This window comes from Rattus norvegicus, chromosome 17 (genome assembly GCF_036323735.1).
Source record: "Rattus norvegicus strain BN/NHsdMcwi chromosome 17, GRCr8, whole genome shotgun sequence".
Taxonomy (NCBI): domain Eukaryota; kingdom Metazoa; phylum Chordata; class Mammalia; order Rodentia; family Muridae; genus Rattus; species Rattus norvegicus.
Window position 1 is genome coordinate 93,396,644 of NC_086035.1, and position 23,151 is coordinate 93,419,794.

A 23,151-nucleotide genomic window follows, 5' to 3' on the forward strand; every position below is an offset into this window, starting at 1 on the left:
ATGGAAGTCAAGGCAACCCTATATATTGCCCATAAAACCAATGTACTATGAAAACTCATTTTAGGGTAGTATCTATTTTGTAAGGGTTTTTTAACTATGGAATATTAATATGTATTAAAAATACAGTACTCAATATGTGAAAATACCAACAATCTAGATATTCTTATACAAAGGTTTAATTTTATTTTAATCAAGTTTATAATTGAAGATATTTAAGCTCTCACAGTGTTTGAAGAGTTTGGTGAGCATAGTATTTAAATTCACAGGCACTGATCTGCTTTTTCTCCATCCAATTAGAAAATTGTCAAAGGGTACATTTGAAAGTTCCAGCTTGAATTAGCTTAGCATCTATCCTGTCCCTATTGGTACAGAAAGAAGATGAACAGTTCATTCTTTCTGTTGGGCATTTCATCTTGCTGCTGCCATAAGAGTTACATCACAGTTACCTGCTTTCCAGAGCTCTTATGGGCTAAATGAAGCATGTATTGGCAGAGTTAAAAATTGTGTTTTAATCTTTGTTAGGTTTTGACTTCGGTGTTCGTCAGAATGGTGAACGGGTTAACCACGTCAACCTTCCTCCCTGGGCACGCAACGATCCTCGGCTGTTCATCCTTATTCACCGGCAGGCACTAGAATCTGACCATGTGTCCCAGAACATCTGTCACTGGATTGACTTAGTGTTTGGCTACAAGCAAAAGGGAAAGGCATCTGTTCAAGCCATCAATGTTTTCCACCCTGCCGTAAGTGACTCTTTTAAGACTGCACTCATGTATAAGTTAGAACCTGAGTATTTTAAAGTTAGCTGTTAAGGTATTTCCTTAAAATAGCCAGGTCATCAAAGAGAAGTTACACTAAGTTATACTACTATTATGTAAGATTTTTATATTTTTATATTTCATCTCTTTAAAAATGTCTTAGATGCTAGAGTTAGGGATTCTCCAAGACCATCTCATATTTAGTGATTTATTAAACAAATGTGTGGACTCAGTTTGCACCTCTGATTTATGACAGTAAAGGATTCCAAGCATAACTGACCAAAGGAAACAAACAGTAAACAAAGTCTGTGTGAAGCAAGACGCACACACACACCTGACCCCTCCTATTAGACCACAAAGAGCATGCTCACGTCCTCCAGGGGCTTTGATGACACATTGCAAATGGTTTCTGCCAGGAAAGCTGTCTAGAGATTCAGAATTGAGCATCTCTTTGGGAATGGTCGTTTAGAAACCATTGCCTGATGTGTGCTGAGATTCCGGACTCAGAAGGAGTGCAGGTGCTGAGCATGGACCACGTTGTTTGCATAGTGCGTGCAGTCACCTAGGAAATGTCAGCTTCCAGACACCAGCCAAGGAGGCAGCAGAGTTCTCAAAGAGAGCGGCCAGCTGCCTGAGTTAGCTCTTTTCTCTCTACTATTATGAGTGCCTGTTATGTTTTTTGAAAAGCAACATTTTTCTTCATGACAGAGACAGTACATTTGCCTTATTAGAAAATATGTAAAATATAACTATCAAAAAGAAGAAATATGAGAAATAAGCTTTGCTTTCAGCATCTAGAGATAAATATCAAAACAACCTTCAAGACTTTTTCTACACCTGCATATTTTTCCAATAATTTATTAATAAATCATGTTTTTAAATCTTACCCCTTACAGTCTTAAGTATAGTCTGTAAGAATAATTCAGTCATAAGGTGCCATTGTCCATGATTGTAATGGCCACTGCTATCCCTAATTAAGATGTTTTCTAGTTCCCTAGAAGTAGAGTTGTTATTTACACATGTACTGGTTTATTCTTATGCACAGACTTAGGAAGCATTTATTATGCTAGGCTCTCTAGGCACAGAGGTAACTAGGGTGAGTGACATAGGAAGAAAGTGGGTTGGGTCGGCTGACTGAATGTGTCAGGAAGGTTTCAGTGTAATGAGTGAAAGGACATGTCTGAGGGGATAGGGAGGCAAAAAAGCAGAGCACAAAGAAAGGTGGTCTGGATGCTGCATGCTGGCTACTCAGTGCAGATCGGCTCCTTTCTACTACATGACATGTGGCTGCCCCAGATCTCCACTTAGCAAGGTGAATTGATTGACCATGGGCTTGCTTCTCAGTGGTGTCTGTAGAGGTTACAGATCTGAAAGTATTTGTAACAAATACAGCTATGTGTACACTCCAAACCCTTACAAGGAGTCCTGCCTCTGAGCTTGTTTATAGCAGAGACACATCCCCAAAGGGTGGTCCAAAAATAAAATTCTCTTTTTAGTCTCTTGTTATGGGTAATTATTTTGGATACCTCCAAGGTATCCTTAGAAGGGAGAATAAAACAGTTTTATGGTGGATCTAATAGAAGATGATTTTGAAGATACCTTTCATTCTAAGGAAAGCATTATCATTAACAAATAAGAGTTTTACAAGAAAAGTAGTAAATCGAGGAGGAAAAATACCATTTCCTTCTACCCATCTTAGATTCTTATGGGACTCCACAACAGAGCAGAGATTAATAAGAGAACAGGATGAAGACTACCTAGCAGAAACTTTCATAACACCAGAGCCTTCCTTGGTACTGGAAACCCCCAGCAAGTGCTTAGACCTGAGGTTTTATGCTAGAGCTGATGGAATGTTATGGAGTCTGAGACGAAATCAAAGCACTATGAGGCAAGCAGGTGAACAGCATAGTGAGGCCTTTTGGCTCACATTGTCTGCATGTGTCTGTGTCAGCTTTGAGATATGAGGCTCCTTCTTTCCTCCATGGAAGGAAATGTGGTGCTTCCTACCTGCTTCAGAAAATGGTCAGAAAGCCCATTCTAGCTTTTATGAGCAGCTTCAGGGGAAGAGTGAATCCTTCCTTACATTCATTCTTCAGCTCAGAGTACTGCATATATCTAGGCACCATATTTAGATAGCATGTTCTGAGCACCATCCAGTATGAAATAAAGGCAAAGGTGTGGTATAATTTCTGAGCTGCATTTGTATTTTATCCTGAAATACAACACTTAGAGCAATTATGAATTTAAATATTAACCTCATAAACCCTGTTCTGTGCACGTAATTATCTTTTCAGTAATTTTGTTTAAAATTTATCTAGAGACTGATACCTACAAGCTAATTCATCTAACTGGAATATTTTTTACTAAGTCCTTGAGACTTAAGTATTCTAAAAAGTGCAGTAACCTTGAATGTTATTTAACTTTTGAAGTGCCTTGGAAATTTTATTTTGATACTTAAAAGAATGTTATATTTAGATACACATGTGAAGATTGCTGTAACTGATTAAATGCTAAAACCTGGACCTTCCACAGGGGCATGCACAGCACTAACGATAATAGCTTTAGAACAGAGAAGGGGCACATAGGACAGATTCTCGGAGGCACAGGGCCACTCCACTAACTCCCCCTGGAACCTTCCTTGATGCTTTTTCATGTTCACCGGTGGCTTTCATTGTGAACTCACTTACCTACGTTGAAGTATAACTTTGCTTTTGCTTTTTTCCATGTATTACTTTGGGCAAGCAGTTTCTTCAACAATATACTTAATATCTTCCATGACATTCTCAGGCCTTAAATTTGAAATGTTTTATTAACACACCTAATTAATGTCAGTCAGACAAAATATATTATTTTGTTCACATTCAGAATTATTGGTTATTACTCTCTGATCCTAGTAAGACCAATAAGGCTAAGATAACCTGATCAGAAACATTTTTAAATCATTTGCATTCAAAATAGAGTACCCATTACCTAAAAATTGAAAGAAGTTGTTTTCTTTTTGGCATTATGACTAGTTCTACCATTACCCTGCTTATGTCATGTTCTTTGACTGTCTTCTCTACAGACATATTTTGGAATGGATGTCTCTGCAGTTGAAGATCCAGTGCAGAGACGTGCTTTAGAAACCATGATAAAAACCTATGGGCAGACCCCACGTCAGTTGTTCCACACAGCCCATGCCAGCCGACCTGGAGCCAAGCTCAACATTGAAGGAGAGCTCCCAGCAGCTGTTGGCTTGTTAGTACAATTTGCTTTCAGAGAGACCCGAGAACCAATCAAGGAGATCACTTATCCGGTATGTTATTTTGATTTCAGTAAAATTGAGCAAAAGTTGATTGAACTCCTGCCATGATCCTCACTTAGCTATGGGGATACAGACATGAATAGTGTGGTTCTAGCCACACTAGGGTAAGCACCAGCCAGTGCAAGACAAGTAGGGTCAGCTACAGCAATGGCCTGTGTGTACAGTGATTGCTGGCTGCATCGGTGATATGGAGAGCATGCCTTGCAAGTCCAGGGAAAAGAAGCATTGATTGGGACAGACAGTAGCTGTCCTCCACTGCACAGAAGGGTTATTACCAGGGAAAGCCTCGCCAAGCAGACTTCTAAGGAGGATTGGGCAAATAAAAAGGCCCAGCTGGTACCTATGTAAGTGGCACAGCTGAGTCTAATGGCCATCTTCAACCAAAAGCACTAACCAGAGGTACCTCCCCAGATTATAGTAATGGGAAATATTGTGTCCAAAAATGGAAAGTGAGCATAATTCTTCTTTGCAGTTGAAAACTAAAGCAAGCAGCCCTTAAAAGGAAAAAGAATTTTAGCATTCACTTAAGTTCTGTTTAATAATAAATCATTTACCTATCTTAAATCTAAGTCTCTTGGCTATGGTAGCTGACCTGCCTGTCTGAATTCCTCTGAGACCAAAGACTGCAGTATCTGTCATTTAGCACCTCATCATAAAACAGCAGCAGATTAAGCAAAGGATTAATTACTAGAGCCTTTTCCCTCTTGTCCAGATGCCTCTTGCTTGTTAGGATGGGGGTCGGGGGGAGTTTAGAGCAATAAACTTCTATTGAACCAGGAGAAGAGAGTTACACTTGCAGAAGGCAAAACTTTTACACAAGCAAATATGAATAAACGCACATAAATTCATATATAAATCCATGCTTACATGTTCATAAATATCTATTTAAACCAGTTGGGTTCAGCTACATACTTATCTCATAATTACATACTTACATACTTACATATGTATATAGAGTAAAAGACCAAGTATCAGTGCAGAAAGAACTCACTCATTCTGGATGGAAAATGAGCTCCAGTCTTTATTACATAGAGAAAGAAAAAGCTTCTACCCTTTTATTACTAATGAATTAAACCCAAGTCTGTAAGAAAGCTTTGTCCTCCTTAGTAAGACTGAGCCTGCCTTGCTATTGAGAGAAGACCTGTTCCATCCTGTGGTAAGGAGAAGCCTGCCTGCTCCTTCTACTCTCTCTGCAGCTCATTTTTTTCCTCTTTCCCTCTGCATTCTGTATATTGCTCTCTTAATTTTTAAGTTGACTTATAATTTCTAAGTTATTCCACTCTGCAGTCCCCTATTCTTGCTCTCTCCTCCTGCTCTGATGTAACAATGCCCTTGCTCCCAACGCCTTTATCCCCAGTGTTATGTTCCCAATGCAATCTTTTCTAGGCTTTTGTGCCTGTTCTAGGAGACTAGATCACATGGTTTTACCAAGCCTCCCTTTTCTGCAAAAGTTCACTAGAAGTTCAAATATAAATTCAAATAGTAAGTTGAATAAGAAGTATACAAGAGAGAATATTTACATGCATATCCGTTAAGAGTAATTATCTGGCTAAACATTCATTATCTGTCACTAGCTTAACACTCATTGAAGGCTAAAAACCATAATTTTTGTGACTAAGTTATTAGTGAAGTTTCATATAGATAAATCCAGTCAATATTTTATCTTCTGTCCTTGCACCTGTAGTAATCTTTAGTTCCCTATTTGTGACCTTAGGTTAATGGTTCTACAGCCTCTTGGAATGTGCTCTATGTTGCAGATTCCTGCTTGCTCTCTCAAAAGCAATAAACTCATGACACTTGAACCATCTCAGGAAGATCACCTACTAGTTTTTTTTAGCTTCTCCTTGATGGCTCTTGGCATATACCATAGCTTTTCTTTGCTTGAACCACAGTGGGACCTCCCACAAAGTGCCACTATGGCCTTCAGGTGGCAGGTCCACAGGCTCTGTCATACAGCAGCAATGCTGTGCTGAAGAAGATGCTCCACACAGCCCAGGCGCACATATGTGAACTTCAGCTCATTGTAGAAGTTATAGTCAGAGCTGTATGAGCAGCACTTTGAAAAGGCACTCTTCTTTAATGCATACAGTACAATGTCAAACACTTAGCCATTGTGTATAACTCAAAAATGGTTAGCTTTGTATGTAACTCAAAAAACCTTAAACTCAGTAATCCATATAAGAGAAATTTTCAGGTAAGAAATTATGAATTACCAGTCATAACCAGAGTTCTATATCAGTATAGATCAGCTGATAGCTTTCAAAAGAAAACTTGTTCTCAAAATACCTGTGTTATCCTCTCTTTTCCATAGGAGCAGTCCTGCTGCTCAGCCTTCTCTGCCACTTAGCACTGCATATTACTCTGTCCCTTAAATGGTCTAAATAAGAAGAATAAAGAATATAAAGAATAGAGAATAAAGAATAAATAGACAATAAAGTTATTGGAGAAAATAAAGTTATTGGAGAAAACTCTAAGGGCTGTTTTCTGCCCTTCCTGGATTTTCTTCTTGATAATTGTTTTTACTTGGATGCAGGAAGGGTTTCGGTGTCTGTTCATGGCGGGTGGTAGCCATCCTTGCTTCTCTCACTGTTCCATGTTCACGGCCTGCTGCTCCTCAAGCCCATCTTTTCCTTTTTCTCATTGGCTTTACTAGCAATGTTCTCTAGGATTTACTAACAATCTCTGGAGCACTGAGTGCTCTAGCCTTGTCAATGTACTCCATTACTAAACTCTGACATCCACTGAGAAACTGCTGCGGTCTAGACATGCATCAAGCAAGGCCCTGGTTCCAAAGCTGCAGCCCAGTGAGCCCCTCTGTGCTCTTAAGTCTCCTGTTGTATGTGCATGTCGCTTGTCACCAACTTCAGATATTTTAGCGAGCCTAAAAGAAATGTGTCTAGTTAAACGCTGTTTTCTTTGCTTGAATTTCAAATTTGAATTAATGTCAGGAAATTCCATTTAAGCTAAGTTAGAACCTGAGCCAAAATCAAATGCAAACTTTTCTATATGGTAAACATGGAGAAGTAAGATACATAACATAATTCTTGCTCTCAGAGTTTATAATCTAATTATCTTCTGTTTAGAATTTATATTGTAATTATTATTCTCAAACCTTTTATTTTTTTACTTTCTTTGGTTTTAGAGCCCTTTGTCATGGATAAAAGGCTTGAAGTGGGGAGAGTACGTAGGTTCCCCCAGTGCTCCAGTGCCTGTGGTATGCTTCAGCCAGCCCCATGGAGAAAGATTCGGTTCCCTGCAGGCACTGCCCACCAGAGCCATCTGTGGTTTATCCCAAAACTTCTGTCTTCTGATGACCTACAGCAAGGAACAAGGTAACATGAACCATAGTGAGGATCAGACTGGGAATCTTTTGTTAGATTTAACTGTCACTAGCTCACCTGCACTGCTGCCTTATTTGACTTCTGAAGTTACACAGTCTTTGGTGAAAAGCTCTGTTCAGAATTGTGGCTACTTATGCAAGCTAGCCATTAAAGTGTAGTACTTTAAAAAGTGGGAATTAAATGCAGTAGTGCTGTTTAAAGTGAAGGGAGTTTGAGGGAGTTGAGAACAAATGTCTGTGCTCCCAGGATGAAAGCATTGTCAGTCTGATAGAAACATACACATTCAAACTCTGAATCCCAAGGTGGATGGATGAATTTAACAGACAGATCTGGTGCTCTAGAGGACACAACTGTGGGTTTAAGCACACACAGGGAGTGATAAGCTTAAGCACATGTCCTAGAAGCAGCTCCTCTGGTTCCCACCTCTAGCTCAGCAGCTGTGAAATGTGGAAAAGGACTATGTGATATGGATCATTTCATATTTCAAATGTCATCCAGACACTGGAGAACTGAGGGCATTTTCCACTTATCAGTCCCTCTATCCTTCCTGCTAATGTTCTGTAATGTAAAGGCTCTCCTGCTTGGCCTAAGATGGCTGAGGATACTCCTGTTCATGTGAGGTTGCTGAAGACTAGTCTATGATCTGTGGTCCTCTTTTAAGCTCTATCGCTCATCATTATAGGATTTAAATGTGTCTCATACAATTCTCAACCTATTGTATTTTATCACTAAGTCCCAGGCCCTTAATGTTCCTTGAGAGCTGTGTTCATTCTTTGTCTTCTCAGTAGAGTGGGCTTGAGGTTAATCAATCTAGTGGGTGTGCAGTACACTGTAACTGCTAGAAGCACAGTTCCTTATTTGTATCCAAGTTCGGCTATTTACTACTTGTGTGGCCTTGAGAATGTTATCTGAGGCTTTCTAGATACTGATTTTGATCTATAAAAAGTAGGAATATCAAATGACTTTCCTCCCAGTGTGATTTATTGTGAAGACTCAAAATAGTGTGTGAAAATGATTAGCATACTTGACCATTATAAGTATTAATACTTAAAAGAATCTATTAGCATTGACCATCCCAGACCAAGTATTGTCATTGTTCATTCCCAAACCATAATAGGAAGCACCACAGAAGCACCTTGCAGAAGAGTGTCGAGTTCTGATTGCTACTGGATGTGTTGAGTTCTGATATGTCAATAGCATGGCTCTGAGTGGTTATCTATCTATCATATCTATCTGTGGCTGCACAAAGTATACTTAATGATCATAAGACCAGTAGTCCTTTTTCTTGGGAACTGGGCCTCAGAACTACTGTAAGGCTCTCCTACGAAGTACACTTTGTTCCATTCACAGCGCCTTATGAACCTCTAGGGCTTGAGTCCAGATGTACATGTACCCAAACTGCAATTTTCTCACAAGCTCCTGCTCAAAATCCACTGTTCCATTAGATAAAGCAAATGAAAATAAGTACAATTAATTGATCATCAACCACTGTGATCTTCTGAATCAAGTAAATCCCAGGCAGAACACCCCCAGTGAAAAAGAAGGTAATCCCACACTGAGCATTCTCAGACTTATGACATTTGGCTCCTTATAGCAGCTCATATGTAGTGGAGCTTGTATCTTGTAAGCATATTCTCCATTCTTTTGTTGTAGGAATGATTCATTTGACTGTTAAAAGAAACCTCTGAATTTTATTTTCAATGTGCTGCTAATTCATTTAAGAGCTATTGTTTATCCATATGTTGTGTGTCTTCCTGCTGTACTTACTATAATAGCACATGTATAAACAACAGAAAGTCCCAAGAAAGAACACAGAATGCCCAAGTCTTTAGGCCAAAAATGGGATAAAACTGTGGTATTAAAAACAGAAAAGACCAAAGCCCTCTTGAGAGGTAGTCTGCTGTGCCAGATCTACAGCTAACCAGAGGGAATCTATTGCTCAGGAAAGGATGATTTCTCCCCAGCAGAGTTCACTTCCAGTGTTCAAAGTTGTTCTTACTGACTACTTAACACTAGATATCTAGAAAGTTATTTACTAAGTATTTAGTTCATGTTTCACTTTTAAAGAAAAAGAATCTGAGAGCCTGAATAGAGTAAGCTCTATTGTTGTTGTCTTTATAAAATTTTACCTGAGAAAAATTCCACCCTTAGGACTAAAACTAAGATTATTCTATCTCAGGCAGATAAGGATATATTGCCTGCAAGGAGTGTATATTCTGCTAAATAAGTGTCAGCCTTTGGCTTGCTGTTGTCTGAGCTGTTATATGATACTATACTGACAACTGGATACTTGGTTTCCCCTTCTGTTGAGGTGTAAGAAGCATGAACAACACAGACATTCAGTGGTCTGCTATCCTAAGCTGGGGATATGCTGACAACATCTTACGGTTGAAAAGTAAGCAGAGTGAGCCACCAATCAACTTCATACAGAGTTCACAGCAGCACCAGGTAAGCTTAGGTATAAGGACTGTATGCTGATCAAGTTCTGTGTCTTGGGAAGGAATGGAGGAGTCGAGCTGACACTGGTCTACTTAAATGCCAGCCCAGAAACTATTTGCAGTACTTCTAGATGCCATAACCCCTATTCATCTGATTAGGTCCCACGGTTTGGTTTTTGCCCCTTTCTTCATTGGGAAAGTTTGCCTAGGGCCTGCTTTCATCCTGGGTCCACTGGCTTTGTAACTAGGTCATTTTCTGTAACCATAGTATCATCTTTGTTACCTGGTTTTTCCCAAATACCCCAGCATCTTATGGAGCAAGAGGACACAGGGCCTGAGTATTGAGCTCCCAGGAGCTAGATAGTCACTGACTGTGGCAGATAACGTGGCCTCTCCAAAATAAAGTGTCTTTCTGCCTCTTTAAAACTGGGTTTATCCAGTATATGTTGATGCTGATGCCTCAAAAAGGCATAAGCATGTTATAAGCATGCTGCTGATGTTTATAAAATTTGTCTGCTATGCACATCCAATAGATACATGGTACTGCTACAACCATCTCAGACTCTGAATTGTCCGTCTCTCCATGGGGAGGTTTCTGACCATTATCTGACTTCTCTTCCCTTGCCTGTGAAACACCCACTACCTGTTCATGTGTGCTGAAATGTTCCCATCCCTAAAATCCTAGGAGCTGAGTAAACTACTCTGGGAATGGTTGGCAGCAAAAGCGACAATGGCCGTGCCATGTTTTATGTCGTTTGTTACTGGGCTTGCCCAGAGGATAAAGGGACAGTGAAAAGCAACCTTATTATAAACACTGATAAGATTTTTTTGTTTTGAATTATATTGGAGAATTTTATGCAAATAGAAATATGTATCCAACACAAGCAGGTGATGATGAATCATAACAGAGCTGGCAGTGTAATTAAATTGCAAATGAGTCTGCAAAATCAGAGAAAACACAAAAACATACTCCAGAATAAGTGTGTTCCTTGCTGCCTTCTTTATGGAATTGTCATGAATTGCAAGGGGAAAGAACACAGAGGGAGTTAACTGTGTAACACATCCTCCCTCTGCATATGTGGTAACAGTCATACTCGTAACAGGTGCAGTTCAGTTCTTTGGATTTAGTCTTCGCATCTACTATGAAGTAAAGACTCGGGCCACATGGAGAACTGAGCCAAATTCGAATGGTACTTCCTCTGCTTGAGAATGAAGAATTTTGTTCCAAAAAAGTCATCTTTCACCTTTATCTTTCCTTATCCTACTTAACACCAATTACAACTGTTAGTGTGACACCTATTTTTACTTATACACTGCTTCCCTACAGAAAGGCAGAAAGAGTGCACAAAACTAGTAGCCCAGCTTGGTGGCTTCTGACACTTAAGCTTAGAATTGAGAATCTTGAGTTCCAAGCCAACCTGGGATACATATTTAGACCCTATTTCAGAACAAAAGCCCAGTACATTAATGTTTGAATCCCTCACACATTGATACTCAAGCTTTGATTGATCCTATATTATTTTGTAAAATTTTCAAGCCACAGGTATGTATAAAAGTAAAATTGAGAGACAGGCAGACACACACACACACACACACACACACACACACACACACACACACACGGAACCAGCAGTGAGTGGCTGGGGACAAGAGGAAGGATTACAGGGAGAATCTAGCTCAAATGAAATTAAAAGTCAATAAACAAATAACTTGAAATTTTTATAACATTGTACACTGTTGTTTATAAAACCTTGTAATCTGGAAACACTTATTAAAGTTTTTTTGCTAAAAGTTATTGAAAGTACTATGACCATTTATGCTTCTGCTCTGATCATATCAAGTAAAATGTTTACCTAGAAGCTTGTGATCATGTTTTTTTGTGAAACATTCTGAGAAATAAGACCTCTGTCTTGACTGTTTTTTTAACGCACACTTGTCTTTGATTTGTCCTTTCAAAGGTGACCAGTTGTGCCTGGGTGCCTGACAGTTGTCAGCTCTTCACTGGGAGCAAGTGTGGTGTCATCACAGCCTATACCAACAGGTTCACAAGCGGCACGGTAGGTGCTGGCTCACTGGCATGTGGTAGGACCTTTATGTCATTGGGAAAGCCTAGATGATGTCAGGTATCCCCATGTAAGGCTAACTTAAACCATGTGTTAGTCGTTTTCTAGCTCCTAGAAAAGGGAAGGTCACATTTCTAACTCATTAGATTTATTAAGAAAAATGATGAAGAATATTGAAAATAAATAAATAAAATAATCATAAAGGTCTTATTTTTGCTTCAGAGACAGATAATATTTTGAGTTATTATCTGCTTTGCATTTGGGCTTTTTCATGTCTGTCTTTGAGACACAGGGTCTTACTTTATAGCCCAGGCTGGCCTCAGGACTTCTGGCAGTCCTCCTGCCTCATGCTACAAAGTGCTGAGATTCTAGGGGTGAACCACAGCACAGCTTTTTCCACAATATTTGAATATTGCCTATATTCTCATTTTTAACTTGAACATTTAGGAAGAGTGTGCATCATGATTTGTACACTCCATACTCAGAAGTGTGCAAACCCTAATGTCATCCTCCTACTCTCTGGCTAAGTTAATTCACAGCAAAATCTAAGTAGCTATCTTTTTTTTGTTAATTCTTTTGTTTCCTCCATCTTTATTAACTTGGGTATTTCTTATTTACATTTCAATTGTTATTCCCTTTCCCGGTTTCCAGGCCAACATCCCCCTAATCCCTCCCCCTCCCCTTCTATACGGGTGTTCTCCTCCTCATCCTCCCCCCAATACCACACTCCCCCCAACAATCACGTTCACTGGGGGTTCAGTCTTGGCAGGACCAAGGGCTTCCCCTTCCACTGGTGCCCTTACGGGGCTATTCATTGCTACCTATACAGTTGGAGCCCAGGGTCAGTCCATGTATAGTCTTTGTAGTGGCTTAGTCCCTGGCTAAGTAGCTATCTTAATTCTGCTATTCACTGAAAAGCATTTTTCAGCCATCCACTGAATGTCAAAGATGAATAAGGTGTCTAAATAATAGCCCAGTCTCCAAAATAAAAGACATGTTGCTTTTTAATTTTCTGTCTCCTTGCTTGGACCATGTACTGTTCAGGGTGTATCAAGTTAAGGTAATAAACTTCTTTCCGATCTAGAATATTCTTGGACTATTACATTTTTGGAATTATATTTTACTGGGTGAAGCTGCTATTCCTAGCATAGTATTACTCCCAAGTTTTTATGGTAAATCCCGTGTTTGTACTAACCCTGGGGGTTTAGATGGGACTATAATAATGTTTCTGTCTCTGATCCAAGGAGCCATTAAAATGTTTTAGCAGAGGGGGTTGGGGATTTAGCTCAGTGGTAGAGCGCTTGCCTAGCAAGCGCAAGGCCCTGGGTTCAGTCCCCAGCTCTGAAAAAAAAAAAATGTTTTAGCAGGAGTAATGAGCCCGAGTCAGCACTCTGGAGAGACCCTGGAGAACCAGCAAGAGAAACACCATACATGGAAGGCTAAGATATAGGCCAGGTCAGAGTGTAGGGAAGGATAGGACAAAGAGACAGTCTTCCACAGGAGAGGTGCCAGCTAGGTATTAGGGAGCCTAGAAAGTTACACTTAAACTGGATAGTACCTTGTGGAGAAAAGAGATTATCACAAGGGACGGACCAACTTGCCCAAGTTAGGGGATGGCAAATAATTTCATGTGTAGTTAAGACTTGAGTGGTAAAGATGAAATAGAAAACCAGAACAGTCTGTGGAGCCCAGGGTTCTTACATGCCGTGGTCACTAAGGAACCTGAGTCCTCGAGTGCTGTAGCATCCAGAAAGTCTCCTTTTTACTCTCAAAGCCCTCACCCGTGTATATCTGACTTTACCATTAATTGCTTCTGGCACCTTCAGCCATCTCAGTTTGTTATCTGTTGCTGTGCTCCTAGGAATCTGTCCCAACCTGCCTCTAGGATTGCTATCTGCTCTGCCTTTTTAGAACTAGCTCATCTTTGGTTTTGTTTTATTTTGTTTTTTTTTTTTCAGGGGGGAAGGGGTTTGTCTTATTTTAGTTTTTGCTCTGCTTGCTTCTTTTTTTTTTTTCTTTTTTTTCTTTTTTTTTTTTTTTTCAGAGCTGGGGACTGAACCCAGGGCCTTGCGCTCGCTAGGCAAGCGCTCTACCGCTGAGCTAAATCCCCAACCCCCTCTGCTTGCTTCTTGACATTTTAAATAATCTCATTCTTAGTTTTTCTCATTTCTTCACTATTAATTATTCACCAGCACAGTATTTAGTAGCAGATTAAAGAGTAAAGGATTAAGAATCAATATAGGATTAATTACACAAGGAATACCTTTCAATAACAGTTGTGACTTAAATACAGCAAAACTTATTCATTTGGTTTTGTTGTAGCAGGTTGATCAAGACTTGTCTTGTTTATCATTCCTTTTTATATAGTTTTCCTGAAAGCAGATTTCCCATCTCATTGCTAAGGGTTTCTTTCCTACTTTAGGTAATTGAGTTGAGAGAATAGAAGTTACTACCTACCTACCTACCTACCTACCCTGTGTCAGAAATGCAGCTAATCTATGCAGTCCTTCCAGTGTTTATGGAGAGGTCACTTAGATTTTCACAAATGTTGGTACCAATGCCTTATCCCAGGGGCTATGTCAGCAACCTGTATCCCTGATACAGCCCAAGCTCTGACTCTGGAGTTAGGAGACTCTGACATTCACTTCTTTCAGTTCTGCAGCAGCAGCACCACCACCACTACCACCACCATGAAGTTCTGAAAGCTTTTCTGTGTTGCTTCGGAAGATTTTCACACAGACTAAGGATAGCCCCATGGTGCTACATAAGAGCTACCAAAGTTCTTATTGGAAGAATTTTCTAGGGGTTCTTGTGACGTATCTCCCTTTGCTAATAAACCATACTTAACTTTGAGCACTTACCTGCTCAATTGTCTGAGACTTCTCAGTGAAGCCTCCTAAGATACCTTCTAATTAATGAGACATTGAGTTCTTACAGGATGGTTACCTGTAAGTCAGGTGACTTATAGCAGAATGTCTTCTGAATGTAATAATTGTTCTTGAGACTTACTGCATAGTATTGTTTTTAACAGAGTAAAAAGAAATAGACTCTATTGACTCAGAGTTTGAGAACACACTTATATAAGAAAATACATAGTAGCTATAAATTTAGGCAAAGTATTAGTGCACCAGTGCAGTGTAGAATTCAAGCTGGGGAGTCTAGAGTCAGATATGCTGGTCTCCCTTGACAACACACTTCAGATTCCTTGTGAGCAGGTGGGCAAGGTTGAAGATGATAGAAGCTTTTAGGCAGCCAGGAGTCTTCTACTGGCGCAGGCAGTAGGAAAAAAGTAGCTCTAGGACCTTGAGCTGCCCCGTGCTGAGCATGGATACAGGGCTGGAGCTGGAACAGATATGGAGCACTGTGCAAATGGGTCGATGGGTTGGTCCAAGATGTCTTCCAGCCACACCCTGCAGAACCTTCAACATCAGGGCCAGTTCATTCTGCAAAGCTATGAGTTAGGTGCTCCTATACTTGCAATTGCCAAAAGTCCCAGGTCCTGGGGAAGAAGTAGAAAATACACCCAACTTCCTTATGTCACAGTCAGCCCTTGATACCAATGTCATTAGCCTTCCTGGTGGCCTGTAGTCCCTGGGAGAACAGGGATATTTTCCATACTTTTATATCCAGCCAGACCCCAGGAAGCCTGAAAACAAGAACTGCCCAAGTCTTCATCAGCACCACAGTCATCAGTATCGGGAGGAACATGAGCCCCACCTATGTCTGGCTTCGTCCTGGTCTTTGGTTTCTGTAATGAAATGAGAGCACAAGTGTGCCCTTGAGGTTCTTCTCTGGGATCTCAGTCCTGCTTGAAGTTTGTAGCCTCCATCTTTCCCTGAGGATCTTGGCCTGCTGCTGTATTTATATCACTGGATTTCCAGCTGCCCCTTGACCAGGTTTGGTCTCCATGACTCATGGCACTGCTTTTAACTTGGCCGTATGTGGAAAAAAAGGAACACTCCTCCATTGTTGGTGGGATTGCAAGCTGGTACAACCTCTCTGGAAATCAGTCTGGAGGTTCCTCAGAAAACTGGACATAGTACTACCTGAGGACCCAGCTATACCATTCCTGGACATATACCCAAAAGATGCCCCAACATATACCACAGACACATGCTCCACTATGTTCATAGTAGCCTTATTTAAAATAGCCAGAAACTGGAAAGGACCCAAATGTCCTTCAACAGAGGAATGGATACAGAAAACATGGTACATCTACACAATGGAGTACTACTGAGCTATTAAAAACAATGACTTCATGAAATTCATAGGCAAACGGATGGAACTAGAAAATATCACCCTGAGTGAGGTAACCCAATTACAGTAAAAACGCACATGGTATGCACTCACTGATAAGTGGATATTGGCCCAAAAGCTCGAATTACCCAAGATACAATCCACAGACCACATGAAGCTCAAGAAGAATGACAACCAAAGAGCGGATGCTTCAGTCCTTCTTTAAAGGGGGAACAAAAATATTCATAGGAGGAGATATGGAGACAAAGTTTGGAGCAGAGACTCAAGGATGGCCATTCAGAGCCTGCCCCACCTAGGGATCCAGCATATGCATATATATATATCTCCAGCAAACCCAGACAAACCATCTTGCTGATGTCAAGAAGTACATGCTGACAGGAGCCTGGTATAGCTGTCTCCTGGGAGACTCTGCCAGAGCCTGACAAAAACAGAGGAGAATGCTTGCAGTCAACCATTGAACTGAGAATGGGGTCCCTATGGAGGAGTTAGAGAAAGGATTGAAGGAGCTGAAGAGGTTTGCAACCTCATAAGAACAACAATACCAACCAGCCAGAGCTCCCAGGGACTAAACCACCATCCAAAAAGTACACATGCACAGACCCATGGATCCAGCTACACATGTAGCAGAGGATGGCCTTGTTGGGCACCAATGGGAAGAGAAGCCCTTGGTCCTGCCAAGGCTGGACCCCCAAGTGTAGGGGAATGTCAGGGCAGAGAGGAGGAAGGAGTGGGTGGTTTGGTGGGGGAACACCCTCATAGAGGAAGGGGGAGAGGGAATGGGATAGGAGGTTTATGGATGGAAAACTGAGAAAGAGGATACATTTGAAATGTAAATTAAAATCCAATAAAAAAGTAAAGAAAAGAAAACAGGTCATAGGCATGTGGTCTTCAGACATAATTGGTTTTGGTTTTTAAAAGTTCACCTGTAATCTGAGAAGTAGCACGGTATTGGTACCTGTCAAACTGAGGAGAGGAACAAACATTTTCTGGCACTATATATAACTTGAAAACAGCTTTAAATATCAGCAAAAGGCCAACTATAATAAATGAATAAAGTATTATATACCATTAACATTATTTAAAGATAAATATCAAAAGTAGAAAATGAAAAGTACAAAATAGAAATGTATTTGTATAGCAATATTGCAAACAATAAAAATGAATTGTCTTTGAAGAAAGACTGAACAAGAACAAATACAAATAAAAAGAAATGCAAGCTATTAAAATTGAGCAGTTTAGATTGTTATAATTCTTTGTTAACTTATGATTTTAAAAAGTTAAATAGGATTGAAAATGATCAGACAAGAAGAGTGCTGAGACACAGTTGTTTTTCATTTTGAGATACTACAGATTGTTTTGCAGGGGTTTTTATCTCATAATTTGCTTAATATTCAAATTCCAGCCCTCAGAAATTGAAATGGAGAGTCAGATGCATCTCTATGGACACACAGAAGAGATAACCAGCTTATGTGTCTGCAAGCCTTATAGCGTGATGATAAGCGTGAGCAGAGATGGGACCTGCATTGTATGGGACCTGAACAGGTAGAGAAAACTCTTATCCAGACATGGTTGCTTAAATATTACATATTTTACAGCACATGATAAATACACTAAAATCATGCCATTACATTGTCAATTTAGACATGAAACACATACTAAAAGATAGTAAGAGTAGCTCTGTGGTCTTTTTAAAGTCAGAAATCAATTACCTTAGAAGAAGAGTTACACCTCCTGAGGATAGAAAACATAAAAGACTGTAATCCTCTGTATAACTGAATATGCAAATTCATACCTTTTGTTTTAGGCTATGCTATGTACAAAGTTTGGCCGGACACAAAAGCCCTGTGACAGCTGTCTCTGCTAGTGAAACATCGGGTGATATTGCTACTGTGTGTGACTCAGGTAAGCTGGCCCCAGTCAAAGCCTAGGGTTGTTCATTTTCTGGCTAGAACTTCTCTCAGCTCCCTCATCTGTTGAAGAGCTCATCAGTTTTCTGCTTGTATTTCTAGTTGTAAGGATCTTAAAATTGAAAGAATCTTTTGAAAAAGCATTTGCTTTTTCACATCCATTTAATATAGAGTACCTTTGATACATATCTAGTGGCTGAGGCTCTGTTCTTTGGTTGGTTCCATTTTTCTATTATTTGAGTTTTTTAAATTCTATTTTTATTTCATTTTAATTGTGATTTAAATGTGACACTACCTAAAGTTAGGAAATCTATGGATTGCCATAACCACAAAGGTTCAGAATGAATAATTAAATGGAATGACCCCAAGAACCCAAAAATATGCTGCACAAATTAAGCATACCTGATCTGAAATGCTTGGGACAAGAGTGTTTAGAAACAGGGAGATAGTCACATATTTGTATATACCTAATGCAATATCTTGGATATAAGTCCCTAATCTAAACGTAAAATTCACTTATGAGTCATACACACCTTATTCACTAGCCTGAAGGTCACTTTTTATATTCAGTAACTTTAGTGTAACTACATGTCAACTACAACCTCATACATGAGGTCAGGCATGGGATTTTATACTTTGGCATGGTATGTACACTCCAGAAGTTCTGTTCATAGAGCATTTCTCCTTGGGAATGTTCAACCTAGACTTGCTACAAGGATCAGACCCAAGAGAATCCTGAGCATAGGACTGTCTTCCTGGGCTTGAAACTTGGGATGCACAGGGCTTGGAGCCCAGAAGTAATCCTGTCAGGGGGGCCTCTGTGAATGCTCGTGTAATCTCCAGTCTCTCTTTTTCTACAGAAAGCACAATCTGAAAACTCTAACCCTCTAATTCTGACCCCAAAACCATCTAGCCCCACCAAGAGCCATGGCCTGAGTGTTCAAAAGACAGGGGTTCCAAGGGTTTGGGAGCTTTGTGATGGGTAAAGAGACAATGACTAAATGCTTAAGTCATAGGTATCTCTTAGGGTTTTGTTGCTGTTTTTATTGGACACTGATTCATTGTTTTGCTATTATTTATTTCTCTACATATCCCAGGCTAGCCTCAAACCATAGCAATCCTCTACCCTAGCCTCCCAAGTGCTGGGAATATAGGTTTGCCCCACCATTGCCAGCTATTCATTCATTTTTTGCAGTCAAAGAAAGTAACCGCCTCAGTGATCTTATGGATTTCAGATATGAAAGTGTTTCTGTCCTAGCCCCAGTCATAAAATAACACCATGAAAACATCCTTATCTCCTGACGACTGCTAAGGAAACTCCGGCCTCAGCCATGCAAGGGAACTGACAGCCTTGCTGACAGTTCTACCCTGGCCTTGTCTCTGGCAGCTTTCCTTGACTGGGTTGCATGCTGAGAGACACCTGGGGGATAATAGAATCCTTATTTATATAAAATGCTCTCCTTTCTTATTTTGGCCCCATTTGAAAGCTAGGGCTGATCCCAAAGGAGCTCAGTTTGGAAGAGTTAATTACTGGACCAACTAGTCAAAGAGAACCAGACACAAAATCTTACTGGTGGGATATTCTGGAATCCCTGGGTAGTGAGCAGCATAACAGAACTGCATAGACAATTTTCTAACTTGAACAAAAAGCTTTCTCAATGTTTTAAGACCTCTTGAGAAATGTATAAAAGGACTCATGAAAAGCCATTAGATATAGCTTAATGTAATTTTAAAAAAAACTTTTTTAAAAGACAAACCACACTTGTAGTCATGAACCAGAGAGGTTTTCCTATTTGCTTATAGCACCCAAATGGAATAAAGTCATACAATGTAGCCTACAAAACATCATGACCTTTCAGTGGATACATCTAAGTAGACTTGAAACCAAATTTTCAGTTCTTCAGTTCCTATTATGGAATGTGATTTTTGTAGTGATAAGATTGAAGTTAAATCATGAAAATATTGTGATCAGTTTTCTCTGTCTTTAACAATTCTACCTCTGGATCAGAGTGCATGTCTTTGGATGATGATGGATGTGCATGACCTGGCTGTCTATTAGACTGGCATTGTGAGGTTGGGAGCAGTGTTCTAAGATTCAAGGCTAGCTGGTTCTCCAACTTCTTTGAATTTTCAAGACTGTGTATAAGAACAGAGATGCCCAACCTTGCAACTTTCAGTTAATGTGTTAAGTTTTACATGAATGAAACCTGGTATGGAATAATGGTCTCTCACTTGCTACATACAGTTTTAAACAGATGGGTTTAGTTTTGGGTTGTCTCAAGATGCTAGGTAAGCGGCCTTGACTAATACATTACATGCCACATTTTAGGGCACCAAGTCCAGGGTTAGACTTTTCATTTTGAACAGTTAAGCCGTGAAGTAGCTATGGACCATGATCAAAGAGGTGATTCTCAGGCCTGGAGAGATGATTCAGGGTTTCAGAGTGTGAACTACTCTTGTAGAGAACCCAAGTTTGGTTCCCATTACCCATGTCAAGCATAACCCCAGCTCCAGGGGATCTGGTGCCTCTGACCTCCATAGGCACTACATTCATAGGTACACACCCACATATAAGTTAAATTTTTTAATGTATCTTTTTTTAGAAGATGGATATCTTTTAACTTACTGTTCCCTGCATCTCCCAAAAACTTAGAAGTCACAATGGCACTGAGGAAACGGCAAGAGTATGTGCCTAGTGTAGAATCTCCCTTAGAAGACTTTCTTGAGTGAGCACCCAGTGGCTCAGTTACATCAGCAGCATTGTGGAGCCATCATCATTATTTCAGGAACTTTCCCACTGACCTCAAAATAAAGTCTGTTGTGGTCACTAAACACTATGTCCCCACTCCCCTGCCCACCTCACTGGAAAACCACTGGTCACCTGCTTTCTTACTTTCACCTCTGTGACTACCTGTTCTAGATCTTTTTTGTTGTTTGTTTTCTTTATTTTTTAATTGAAAATATATTTTCCATATAGTATATTCTGATTATGACCCCCTTCCCCCAAATCATCCCTACAACCCAATTCCACACCCTTTCTTGCCCTAACTCATTAGAAAACAAGCATCTAAAAGAAAAAAACTAAAATAATAAAAATTTTTTAAAATAACAGAATAAATGCAAACAAATCTGAATAGAAAAAAGAAAGAACCCCCCCAAAAAAGCACACAAAACATATATAAATGCAGACACACATTGGCAAACACAGAAGTCCGATAAATTTAAAATTGGAAACCATATGCAAAAGACCTGTTGAATAAGAAAAGAAAAAAAAGACATACCCAGATAAAGCATTATGAAACAAAAAACAAATAAACCTCCAAAAATAATGAGTTTGTTTTCTATTGGTAATTTACCGCTAGACATGGGGCCTGGCCTTTAGAGTGCTTTGTATGCCCAGTAAGACTCCCCTGGAGAAAACTGATTTTTTTTTTCCGCTTGTGAGTGATGATCAATTGGAGATAGTTTCTGGGATGAGGATTTAGGCTTATTTCCACTTCTACTCTCAGCACGTGGATCCCATCAGGCCCAGACTGCATGTTGCCACAGTCTCTGTGAGCTCATGTGTGGGTAGAAGGCCTAGTTTCCTTGCTGCTCCATATCCCCTCTGGTTCTTACAATCTTTTACCTCCTTCTCTGCAGTTTCCTGAGCCCTGAGGGGAAGGAATGGATGGAGATGTCCCATTCATGTCTGAGTGTTCCAGGGTCCCCTACTTTCTGCTTATTGTCTGGCTGTGGGTCTCTGTTTATTCCCATCTGCTGCAGGAGGAAGTTTCTCTGGTGGTGGCTGAGCACAGCACTGATCTATGGGTATAGCAGAATGCCGTCATTAAGAAATCATTTTATTGCTGTGTTCCTTTAGCAGAGCAGTAGTATTTGATTTCCCCTGACCCATCTAGTCTCAGGTTCTTCACCATCCAAGCAGTCTCTGATATGGGCTCTATCTCATGGAGCAGTCCTTAAATCTAATCAGATATTGTTTGGTTAGTCCCACAAGCTTTGTGACACTATATTGTACTAGTGCATCTTGAATACAGGTCACCATTGTAGATCGAAGGGTTTATAGCTGGGTTGGTGTTTACTGTTCTCCTTTGGTGGTGTGAGGCATAGCCTCCAGCGCCCTAACCACTAGTCAGTGGGGGTGAAGGGTCTACATGGTCACCAGCTCAGCCTTTCTATGATCAGTGAGCTGTGTAAGTGCTTTCCCCAGCCCTACCGTCAGGGGTGCCTCGTCTGTTGTTCACTGCTGTGGTACACCAGGCTAGCGGGCTCACAAACTCCAGGGAGTTCTATCTATACCTTCTCTCTTACCACGGGAACATAGTAGTGTTACAAACAATTATATCTAGCTTTATATGGTCTTAGTTTCACTTCTGTTACTCACAAGAAACACCTGAGTAAAGCAACCTCAGGCAGCGAGGCTTATTTGGCTCAATTCCAGGTTAATTCTGTTGTTGGAGAGAAGTCAAGGCAGCAGGAACTAGAACAGCCACAGCTGGCAGCTACTGCACACAGCGTGTGTTCATCGTGTGTTCAGCTTGCCCTCTCCTTTTCATACATGTAGTCCAGGATCCACAACTCAGGATGGGGCTGGCCACAGTAATAAAATGTATTAAGGTGATGCTTACAGACAGCGCAGAGAATTCCTCACAGGTGTAGTGGGCTGGGTGTCAAGCTGACAGTGTGAACTGTGGCACAGTTCTGGGGATCTGGACTCTGCTTTCATGCTTGTATTGCAAGCACTCTACCCACTGAGCCATCTCCCAAGCCCATCACTACAGAAGAGAAAAACTTGGTTTAGTTCAGCTTTAATAAATAAAATCCTATGTTACATAATCTGAGGAATGGGGTTTTTTTTTAATTAGTTTTTTAAACACATACTGTTTTTTCTGCAACTATTTCTCTCTTGAAAGTCGCATAAGTCACTTTTTTTTTTTTTTGGTTAAGTAGGCTCTCTGTATGCAGAGAGCCAGAAACTCATGATCCTCCTGCCTCCCGAGTGCTTGGATTGCAGCTGTATGCCATCATACTTGGCTTAAGCCAACCCTGTCCTGAGGATGGGAGCTGCTTATATGTGCTTTTATGT

The 23,151-nt window shown here is 40.3% G+C and overlaps 1 protein-coding gene across 2 annotated transcripts in view; it reads left to right on the plus strand.

Moving 5' to 3' along the window:
• Lyst (lysosomal trafficking regulator) overlaps positions 1 to 23,151 on the plus strand; it is a 202,142-nt gene that overhangs the window by 171,135 nt on the left and 7,856 nt on the right. For both annotated transcript variants that reach the window (NM_053518.2, XM_063276780.1), the window contains 7 exons: positions 523 to 740; positions 3,820 to 4,050; positions 7,202 to 7,391; positions 9,712 to 9,848; positions 11,797 to 11,895; positions 17,561 to 17,700; positions 17,963 to 18,060. In NM_053518.2, the coding sequence (NP_445970.2) occupies positions 523 to 740; positions 3,820 to 4,050; positions 7,202 to 7,391; positions 9,712 to 9,848; positions 11,797 to 11,895; positions 17,561 to 17,700; positions 17,963 to 18,060 (1,113 nt within the window). The remainder of the gene's footprint in view (positions 1 to 522; positions 741 to 3,819; positions 4,051 to 7,201; positions 7,392 to 9,711; positions 9,849 to 11,796; positions 11,896 to 17,560; positions 17,701 to 17,962; positions 18,061 to 23,151) is intronic.